The sequence below is a fragment of the Pan troglodytes genome, chromosome 6 (genome assembly GCF_028858775.2).
Source record: "Pan troglodytes isolate AG18354 chromosome 6, NHGRI_mPanTro3-v2.0_pri, whole genome shotgun sequence".
Taxonomy (NCBI): Eukaryota; Metazoa; Chordata; class Mammalia; order Primates; family Hominidae; genus Pan; species Pan troglodytes.
This window is the reverse complement of record NC_072404.2, coordinates 6,910,323-6,920,591: the sequence shown is the minus strand read 5'-3', so window position 1 is coordinate 6,920,591 and position 10,269 is coordinate 6,910,323. Positions and strand designations below refer to the sequence as shown.

General features: G+C 64.9%; 1 protein-coding gene across 1 annotated transcript; it reads right to left on the bottom strand.

Moving 5' to 3' along the window:
* Nucleotides 1-194: 194 nt before the first annotated feature.
* On the bottom strand, nt 195-7,410 carry CYP2W1 (cytochrome P450 family 2 subfamily W member 1). The gene is made up of 9 exons (XM_054687302.2): nt 7,165-7,410; nt 5,975-6,137; nt 5,447-5,596; nt 5,223-5,380; nt 3,538-3,711; nt 3,090-3,228; nt 2,804-2,988; nt 691-832; nt 195-474 (listed from the first exon to the last, which is right to left on the bottom strand). The coding sequence occupies exons 1-9, from the start codon at nt 7,336-7,338 to the stop codon at nt 287-289; spliced, it is 1,473 nt and encodes a 490-aa protein (XP_054543277.1). The 5' UTR covers nt 7,339-7,410; the 3' UTR covers nt 195-286.
* Nucleotides 7,411-10,269: the final 2,859 nt, after the last annotated feature.

The following is a 10,269-nucleotide window of genomic DNA, read 5'->3' as shown; positions in this document are numbered from 1 at the left end:
GCAGCTTCAGGGGTGGGAGAGTGGGCGGGGCCCTGGAGGCGCTCCTGGGGGCTGGCAGGGACTGAGCTGCAGACAGCATCAGAGGGGTGGGGGTCCCACAGGGTCGGGCAGGGGTAGTCCTGGGTGTAACCGGAAGCAGTTGCTGACCCTGTGGGGGTGGGGGTGAGGGTGGGAGTCCTCAGGGCCCTCCCAGAGCAGTCCAAGCTGTGGGGTGGGAGGAGAGAGGGTGGGAGGACCCAGGGCTGGGAGGGGAGTTGTCAGGAGGACCTGGGGGCTGGGGGAGCTCCTAGGGCCTGGGCACCGCACACAGGGCCTGGGCCCGCGGCCTCATGGTAAAAGCCCGGGCGGGCGTGGTGTCCAGGGAGGCCGGACTGACGCCAGGCGGGGGCAGCAGGCGGTACCTCTGCAGGAGGCCAGCAAACAGCAGGAAGAGCTCGGTCCTGGCCAGGCGCTCCCCAACACAGACGCGGCGGCCTGCGGGGGATGTCCAGGCACAGAGTGGGCTGCACCAGGCCTGCTCCTGGAGGGGAGGGGTGGGGACCTCCCCAGGGGAGCACAGGAGCAGCCACCACAGCCGCCTTCAGAACCTGAGATCAGGAGGTGGGTGCAGAGGCGGCAGGCGGAGCTGGGGCCGTCCCACCCCTGGAGCCCTGGAGGTGCCGCCCCACCCCGGCCCCGAGGGCTGCTGACCTGCAGAGAAAGGCAGGAAGGCCTCCCGCTTCACAAAGTGCCCATTTGCGTCCAGGAAATGACCGGGGTTGAACTGGCCTGGGGTCTGCCACTGTGTCTCATCCAGGAGCACCGAGGTCAGCAGGGGAATCACGGGCGTGCCCTGTGGGGGCAGCCGGGGCACAGAGAGAGGGGCCCCGGGGAAGATGGGATGGGGCCTGGGTTGGGAAGTTTCATTCCAGGATGTAGCTCCTGCCACACCCACCACACCTGGCGTTAGCCCACCTTGCAGGTGAGGCACCCAAACCCAGGGAGGCCACATGACCCCAGGGCACACAGCCAGGGGCCCCAAGGATAGAGAGGACACCCAGGATGCATGGAGAGGGATGCCCCAGGACACACAGAGGGGACCCCCAGGACACACCAGGGACCCTCCAGGACACACAGAGGGGACCCCCAGGACACACAGAGGGGACCCCCCCAGGACACACAGAGGGGACCCCCCCAGGACACACAGAGGGGACCCCCAGGACACACAGAGGGGACCCCCAGGACACACCAGGGACCCTCCAGGACACACAGAGGGGACCCCCAGGACACACAGAGGGGACCCCCCCAGGACACACAGAGGGGACCCCCAGGACACACAGAGGGGACCCCCAGGACACACAGAGGGGACCCCCCCAGGACACACAGAGGGGACCCCCCCAGGACAGACAGGGGATCCCCAGGACACACAGAGGGGACCCCCAGGACACACAGAGGGGACCCCCCCAGGACACACAGAGGGGACCCCCCCCAGGACACAGAGGGGACCCCCCCAGGACACACAGAGGGGACCCCCCCCAGGACACAGAGGGGACCCCCCCAGGACACACAGAGGGGACCCCCCCAGGACACACAGAGGGGACCCCCAGGACACAGAGGGGACCCCCAGGACACACAGAGGGGACCCCCAGGACACAGAGGGGACCCCCCCAGGACACACAGAGGGGACCCCTCAGGACACAGAGAGGGGACCCCCCCAGGACACACAGGGGACCCCCCCAGGACACACAGAGGGGACCCCTCTGGACACACAGGGGACCCCCCCCAGGACACACAGAGGGGACCCCCCCCAGGACACACAGAGGGGACCCCCCCAGGACACACAGAGGGGACCCCCAGGACACACAGAGGGGACTCCCCCAGGACACACAGAGGGGACCCCCCCAGGACAGACAGAGGGGACCCTCCCAGGACACACAGGGGATCCCCAGGACACACAGAGGGGACCCCTCAGGACACACAGGGGATCCCCAGGACACACAGAGGGGACCCCCCCAGGACACATAGAGGGGACCCCCAGGACACACAGAGGGGACCCCCCCAGGACACACAGGGGACCCCCCCCAGGACACACAGAGGGGACCCCCAGGACACACAGAGGGGACCCCCCCAGGACACACAGGGGACCCCCCCAGGACACACAGAGGGGACTCCCCCAGGACACACAGAGGGGACCCCCCCAGGACAGAGGGGACCCTCCCAGGACACACAGGGGATCCCCAGGACACACAGAGGGGACCCCCCCAGGACACACAGAGGGGACCCCTCAGGACACATAGAGGGGACCCCCCCAGGACACATAGAGTGGACCCCCCCAGGACACACAGAGGGGACCCCCCCAGGACACACAGAGGGGACCCCCAGGACACAGAGGGGACCCCCCCAGGACACACAGGGGATCCCCAGGACACACAGAGGGGACCCCTCAGGACACACGGGATCCCCAGGACACACGGAGGGACCCCCCCAGGACACACGAGGGGACCCCCCCAGGATACAGAGGGGACCCCCAGGACACACTGAGGGGACCCCCTAGGACACATGGACAGGGATGCCCACAGGACACACGGAGGGGACCCCAGGACATGCAGGGAGGCGCCAGGTCTGCTGGCCAGGCCAAGTGCTGGGCTGTGGGGTGAGAGGGCTGCCTCCCTCCTGCTCCTGGCTGGACGCCCCTTATTGCCTCCGGTCGGGGAGCGCTGGGCCATCAGGCACCCACCAGACACTCAGCCATCCCAGTGCCCCTGGACCCCCGCCCAGGCCTACCCCAGAGGAGATGGAAGGGGCAAGGGAGGCCCAGCCCCACCTTGGGGAGCAGGAAGCCGCCCAGCTGTGTGTCGGCGGCGGTGCAGCGGGGCACGTGCGGCAGGAGCGTGATGAACCGCTGCACCTCGTGGAGCACGGCGCTTGTGTAGGGCAGAGCCTGCTGGTCCTCCAGCCGGGGAGTCCGCCCAGGGCCCAGCACGCGGTCTAGCTCCTCCTGCACCCGGCCTGGGGCAAAGGGTGGGCCGCTTGGGTGGCAGCGCCATCCCTCGGCCCTGGGGGTCCCCCGGGGGCAGAAGGAGCCATCTCGCCAGGCGCCGGGGTCTCACCCTGCACGTCCGGGTGCCGGCCCATCAGAAGTGCGGCCCACTGCAGCGTGGCCGAGGTCGTCTCCGTCCCGGCCATGACCATGTCCAGGGTGCAGGCCACCGCGTTGGCCTCAGCAAACAGGCCCTCGGGGTCATCCCCCTGCAGAGGCGTGGGGCAGGGCTCGTGGGATGATCTGGGGTCTGTCCCCCACCCCACAGACCCAGCCCAGCCCTGGGCTCCACTATGGATGCCCCGGTGATCTGGGCTCAGCCATCCCCCAGCGTCCCCGAGGCAGGCACTATGGATGCCCCGTTTCACAGACAAGGAGACTGAGGCTCTGAGAGGCCCCCAGCCAGGAGGTAGGGAGCTTGGTGCAGGACCAGTATGGACCCCTCCCCAGCCGTGCTCCCCTGGGGTGTCCCTCAGGACCCCTACAGGCCTTCAAGGAGGTCTTGGGTCCCGACACACCTGTCCCTGCTGGATCAGGGCATCCACGTAGCTGCGCACGGGGTCCCCCACGCACATGTGGGGCCTCCGCGCCTCCAGGAGGGTCCTCAGAATGGCACGGACCTCCTCGATCTTGCGCAGGACGGGCCGGTGCAGCTGGAGCAGGGCCCCGAGCCACGGGTAGACGTTGAACAGCTGGGCAGGAGGCAGGAGGAGCGGAGATAAGGACGCAGCCCCAGGGCTGCACGCCGGGCAGGCGGTGATCGTCCCCAGCGGCTGTGTTCACGCCCAGGGACTCTGGGTGGATGTGCTGGAGGCGGCCACAGAACGGGGACCCTTAGCCCTCAAGGGAGGACCAGGAACTGCCAGGAGACCCCCCGTCCGTGTCCCGGAAGGGGACGGCCAGGCAGGTTTCCACAGCAGGACCTCCTTCCATCCTGGAGAGGGAGGGGGGAGGCAGCTGCCACAGTGGAAGTCACCTTGAACCTCCTGTGAGTCATGGAATGGAAGACAGAGCAGACCTCAGACCTTGGAGAGTCAGGGCCACCACTGAGCCAGCCCACGAGGCTGTATCTGGGGGGTGAGCCTGGCACCAGCGGGTGCTCCGTGACTGCCTGTGGCAGCCCTGCCACACCTCGTGCCACTCGCCTTCCTGGGGCGTCCGCGATCGCCAGTAGTGAGTTCCACGCGGCGCCTCTGTGGTAAGGAGCTGGCAGCAGCAGGGAAGGCCAGGGAATGCTCTGCTGTCCTGGGGCTGCCCCGGACCACGCAGTGCCATGCAGCCTCCATCTTCCAGGTGGGCTCTGGGCCCGCCTGGCTCCACCAGCAGGCAGGGTGGTCTCACCCTGGCTAGGACGGGTGGAAGCTGTGCCCCCTGCTCTCGCTTGTGAACCCACCTCTGCTCACTCACTCCCATCACGGCCCTGCCTCTGGGAAGCCAAGAGGACTAGGACCCGTGGCCTCTGGGTCCAGCCGTGATGCAGGTATCACACCTGAGATGCAGGCTTCGGTAAACGCACATCAAATACCATGAGGACCAAAAAGAGGGAATCTCTACATTTTGAAGCTAAATGAAATACACGAGTTCCAAACATCGGAGGGGTGAACTTTTGTGGTTTTGGGGCGCTGTAAAGGGCGTCAGCAGGAAGGTGCCTGGACTGTCAGGGCTTGGGGGGCGGACATGGAGCCCCCCGCAATTCTGGGGAAGCCATGCCTGCCTCCCACCTCCACTCCTGAGCAGATGCATCTGTTACTGATGAGGGCGTGGGGGAGATGGGGATCCCCCATTTCCTGGAGAGCACAGGGGCTGGTTTGAGGCCACATGACCAGCTAACGTCGGATGGGTCCTGATTCAGGCCCTTGCATCTGATTCCTTTTGCAAGGTGGGAGGGCCGAGAAGCTGAGAGGGAACAGCACTGGGGCCCCCGTCCTCCTGCTGCACGCCCAGCGCTCCAGGCTGCACCCCACCCCGAGGAGGGGAGGCAGCTCCTCACCTGCAGGCCAGGGGACCACGCCCAGCGCTCCAGGCTGCACCCCACCCCGAGGAGGGGAGGCAGCTCCTCACCTGCAGGCCAGGGGACCACGCCCAGCGCTCCAGGCTGCACCCCACCCCGAGGAGGGGAGGCCGCTCCTCACCTGCAAGCCAGGGGACCACGCCCAGCGCTCCAGGCTGCACCCCACCCCGAGGAGGGGAGGCCGCTCCTCACCTGCAGGCCAGGGGACCCCAAGAGCACCATCACCTCATCGATGAGACCCAGCAGGGACACAAACACGGGGTCCCGGTAGTCAAATCGGCGGCCGAAGAGGAGCGCGAAGGTGATGTTGGAGGGAGCCCAGCCCAGTAGGGCCAGCGGGAAGGGCCGGCCTGCGAGGGAGATGTGCCTCAGGCACGTCCAGGCCCGGGGAGGGGCGTCCCCGGCCCCCTGCTCACCTCTGTAGCCGTCCAGCTGCCCCGAGAGGCATTTCAGCTCCTGCAGAATCTTGTCAGCCACCGGCTCCCGGCCCACGCCCAGGCTGTGCAGGGCACGCACCGTGAACTGGCGGGCAGCCCTCCAGCGCGCCCCAGATGAGAAGAAGATGCCTGTGGGCAGATACAGTGCCTGGTGAGCCCAGGTTGCCACCCCAGCCAGCCCCGCCAGGCGAGTGGGCAGGAAGTGAGCAGGCTGACCTCAGGGCAGCGAGACTGGCTGGGCCCTCACCCCCATCCCCACTCCCGTCCCCCTGGGCTGGCCCTGGCCCCTCTTGACTTGGGATGAAAAGAACCCCGCTTGCTGGTTCTGAGCACCTGACCTGTTGTGTGGACACCTGGCCCTTCTCAGCACCAGCCGGGAGGCCCAGCTCCTGCCTGCTCTTCCCCAGGCCACCCTGGGAGCCTCTCCCGCTGCTGGAGCCCACACCCCTCCGGGGGTCCAGGTGCCCCCACACCCAGCAGGCCCCGTAGCGCCGGCCACACACCGACCTCCACCTCGCTGGATGAGCTGGAAGATGGCGATGGGAGGCCGGTCGGCCAGCTCCTGCCCGGGGCCCGCCAGCGCCTCTTTGACCGCCTCGAACCCCGTCAGCACCACCGTCTTCTGGCGCCCCAGGTGCACGGTGAACACCGGCCCGTAGCGTTCTGAGAGCTGGCAGGGATGGCGGGGGTCACCCGGGCAGCCCTCACCCACAAGGCCCCCCCTTAGGTCCCCTCAGGCCGGGCCTGTGCTGGGTAGGGGTGGGGACAGAGGGAAAATGGGGGCAGGTGGAGGGGGGACGCCTAGATGCCATAAAGCCGGTGGTGCAGGGTGGAGGGGGCAGCGCCCAGCCTGGAGCCCACAGAGCCCTCTCGCCATCTGGTGCTTGGCATGGCTGTTGTGGGATTTTCTTTTTAGCCAAAATTCCTGGGGGGCTCAAGCCCTGAGTCCAGGCGGCAAGGTCGGGGGCTGGCTGTCTGCTGGGGTGGCACATTCTGAAAGGTCAGAGTCTGCACAGAGTGAGGGCCTGACAGGCTCGGCCCCCAGAGACCCTGATCCGTCTTCGGCTACAGCCCGGCCAGCAGCACCCCAGCCCGCAGTTGGGGGCAGCCGGAGGCAGGGCCCGGGCCTGACTGGTCAGCCCTGTCCCACTGACCCTGCCTGCCTGAGCGAGGACAGAGCGACAGTGCCGGTCAGGCTGCCCCGTGCCGTGTCCCCATACCCTCTGTCCTCAGCATCCCTGCCCAGGAGGCACAGGTCCTCTTCCCATTTCACAGATGAGGAAACAGAGGCTCAAAAGTGGGAAGTGTTTGCTGTTGAACATCTGAGGGCCGAGGGGGGCTGAGCAGGCAGCCGACAGGCCCAGGCCCTCCTCCCCTCTGCTGTCCCTAAGCCCGGCCTCCTGCGGGCTCTCAGCAGACGCCACCGCCTCCAGGGAGCCCTCCAGACTCCTGCTCCCGCGCCGGGCCCTGAGTGGCACCTCCAGGGCTTCTTCGTACTCAGTGTGTCTGCTTCCCTGTGGGACGGGGCGGCTTTCCCTTCCCAAAAGCAGGGTGGGCCCTCCGGCCTCCTGCATGCCCCGCTGGGCCCGGCACCATGTGGGAACAGGCAGTGGAGACTGGGCTGGGCTTCCCCAGGAGGGGGGCCAGGACACCGCAGCTGTCCAGGCGGCAAGAGCTGCCCGGGATCCCTGACTTACCTCCATCAGGGACCGGTCCTGTTGCGACAGACGGAGCAAGTGCAGGTTCCCGACGAGCGGCAGCGGGCGAGGCCCCGGGGGCCACTGGGCGGCTGGGGAGGGGTCTCGGGCGCAGGCGCGGAGCAGCCCCCAGAGCCCCAGGAGGCCCAGGAACAGCAAGAGCAGCAGGGCCATGAGGACGTGGCTGGTGAGGCCCTGCTCCCCTCCTGGGCCCCGTCCCCCCGCACCCTTATAGGCCTCCCCGGGAGGGCGTGCCCGCACCCCACCCACCCCACCACCCCGAGAATGTGGAACGAGCAGTTTGCAGGGCAGCCCCCAGCGGACGGCTTAAAGCTGCAGGCCTGCGTGGAATGTGGGGCTGAGGCCCTGGTGGGGCCGGGGAGGGGAGGGCAGGACGGGGGCCCTCTGGGGTCAGGCATCCATGTCTCCTGACCGGAGAGAAGGATGTGGCACGTGGACTGTTCTGCCCCTGGTTCTGAACCCGCCAGTCCAGGCCCCTCGGCCTTGGCCACCCCTCAGAACTGGGATTCACAGGGCTTTGGGGCAGAGGCCCTGGCTTGGAGGGGAGCCCCCTGCCTTTCACAGGCTCTGAGTGGGACCCTCTGGAGCTCAGGGTTTGTAGGCCTCTCCCAAACCCCATCCGTGTGCACCCAGCTCTTCTCTGATCAGCTCCCCACGGGGCAAGGGACAGGAGTGAGACCTCAGGACGGCCCATGAGGGGACTCAAATCCCACAGCCCTCACAGGCCACCACCTGCATCTCCCTGAGGGTGTTCTCGCCCCAGGTAGCAGCCTGCTCCTTTTCGAGGGCTGCCGCCCAGGCAGGGAATGCAACCCTCTGAGCTAGGACAGGAACATGGAAGGGCTGCTGGGTGGCAGGTGGCAGGGTTTACGAGCCCTGTCCATCTGTCTCCTAAACCGCGGTGAGGGGTGGGAGGGCTGCTGGCAGCAGAAGCGGCCGGGCCTGCTTTGCACAGCCTGCCCTGACATGAGGCAGCTGGAGCTGGTGCCAGCAGGCGGGACCCTCCCCACAGCCTGTGTCTGGGGCGTTGCCCATGCCCTGTACGAACCGCAGAGCCGAGGCAGCCTGAGGCCCTCACCCCTCCCGGGGTTGGTCCCCCTTGATTGGCTGGGAGGGAAAGCCCCAGGCACAGTTGCACGCCTCCTGTGGTGGGGAGCTCACTACCTCTATCCTGCTGTACAGCCTCAGGGCCAGGGCTGGGCGGCTGCGGCGGGGAGGGAGTGCCTCATACCAGGGCCACTACTGGGTAGGCTGGGGGTCCTACCTGCCTAGCAAAGCTTACTTAATTAATTCAGGGAACACTTTTGATTTTTGTGTGTTTTGTTTTTGAGACAGGGTCTTGCTCTGTTGCCCCGGCTGGATTACTGTGCTGTGAGTACAGGCTCACTGCAGCCTCCACCTCCGGGGCTCAAGCCATCCTCCCACCTCAGCCTCCCAAATAGCTGGGACTACAGGCATGCACCACCAAGCCTAGCTAACTTTATTGATTTATTTATGTAGAAATGGGGGTCCTACTATGTTGCCCAGGCTGGTCTCACACTCCTGGGTTCAAGCAATCCTCCTGCCTTGACCTCCCAAAGTGTTGGGATTGCAGGTGTAAGCCACTGCACCTGGCCTAATTTTTTAAGTTTTGGGGTTTTGTTGTTGTTTTTGAGACGGAATCTCACTCTGTTGCCAGGCTGGACTACAATGGCGTGATCTCAGCTCACTGCAACCTCCGCCTCCCGGATTGGAGCGATTCTCCTGCCTCAGCCTCCCGAGTAGCTGGGATTACAGGCACATGACACCACACCCGGCTACTTTTTGTATCTTTAGTAGAGACGGGGTTTCACCATGTTGGCCAGGACAGTCTCGATCTCTTGACCTCATCATGATCTGCCCGCCTCGGCCTCCCAAAGTGCTGGGAATTTTGTAAGTTTCTTTTAGAGAGGGAGTCTAGAGGCTGGTCTTGAACTCCTCCTGGGCTCAAGCGATCCTACTGTGGCAGCTCCAAAAGCGTTGGGATTACTAGCATGAGCCAATGCCGGGCCGGCCTCTTTTTCTTTTCTTTTCTTTCTTTTTTTTTTTTGAGATGGAGTCTCACTCTGGTCATCCAGGCTAGAGTGCAGTGGCATGATCTTGGCTCACTGCAACCTCCATCTCCCGTGTTCAAGTGATCCTCCTGCCTCAGCCTCCCGGGTAGCTGGGATTACAGGCATATGCAACCACACTCAGCTAATTTTTGTATTTTTAGTAGAGATGGGGTTTTGCCATGTTGGCCAGGCTGATCTCGAGCTCCTGACCTCAAGTGATCCGCCTGCCTTGGCCTCCCAAAGCACTGGGATTACAGGCGTGAGCCGCAGCGCCCAGCCCTCTTTTAAAAGTAACTCGTTGGCCAGGCGCAGTGGCTCACGCCTGTAATCCCAGCACTTTGGGAGGCTGAGGTGGGCGGATCACGAGGTCAGGAGATTGAGACCATCCTGGCTAACACGGCAAAACCCCGTCTCTACTAAAAATACAAAAAATTAGCCGGGCGTGATAGCGGGCACCTGTAGTCCCAGCTACTCAGGAGGCTGAGGCAGGAGAATGGCGTGAACCCGGGAGGCAGAGCTTGCAGTGAGCCGAGATCGCGCCACTGCACTCCAGCCTGGGCAACAGAGCGAGACTCCATCTCAAAAAAAAAAAAAAGTAACTGTTACTGGGGAATTGACAGTACTTCTCTAACGGCTGCCTGTACGTGTTGCTTGCTCTGGGGGGCATGGCCGGGTGTGCATATTTGCATATTTACATTGTTTCCAATCTTAGGCTGTCACAGAACATCCTGATAAAAATATCTGTGTGCATACTTGCAAGGATGGGCACAGTCGCAAGGATGTCTTAAAATAAATTCCTAGAAACCAGGTGGCTGAGCCAAGGCATTGTTGCTTTCTGATGTCCGGTGGACCTCCAGCGCCCTGCAGAGACGTGTGCCAACTGCAGCCTGGCTGCTCAAGTGGAACTTGGGACTGTTCTGATCAGACCTGATTGGTCCAGGCCTGCCGGACAGATACTCAGGCCTGAGCCATCTCTGTGACCAGGAGGAATGCAGTGCTGTGATTGACTGGC

Bases quoted from the DNA above. Each gene is read 5' to 3' on its own strand.
- CYP2W1 (XM_054687302.2), bottom strand. From the start codon at position 7,338: ATGGCCCTGCTGCTCTTGCTGTTCCTGGGCCTCCTGGGGCTCTGGGGG. The intron at 5,381-5,446 runs GTGAGCAGGGGG...TCTCCCTCGCAG, and splicing joins GCAGCTGGACGGCTACAGAG to GCCGGCCCTTCCCGCTGGCC. The intron at 3,229-3,537 runs GTGTGTCGGGAC...ACGCCTCTGCAG, and splicing joins CCCTGATCCAGCAGGGACAG to GGGGATGACCCCGAGGGCCT.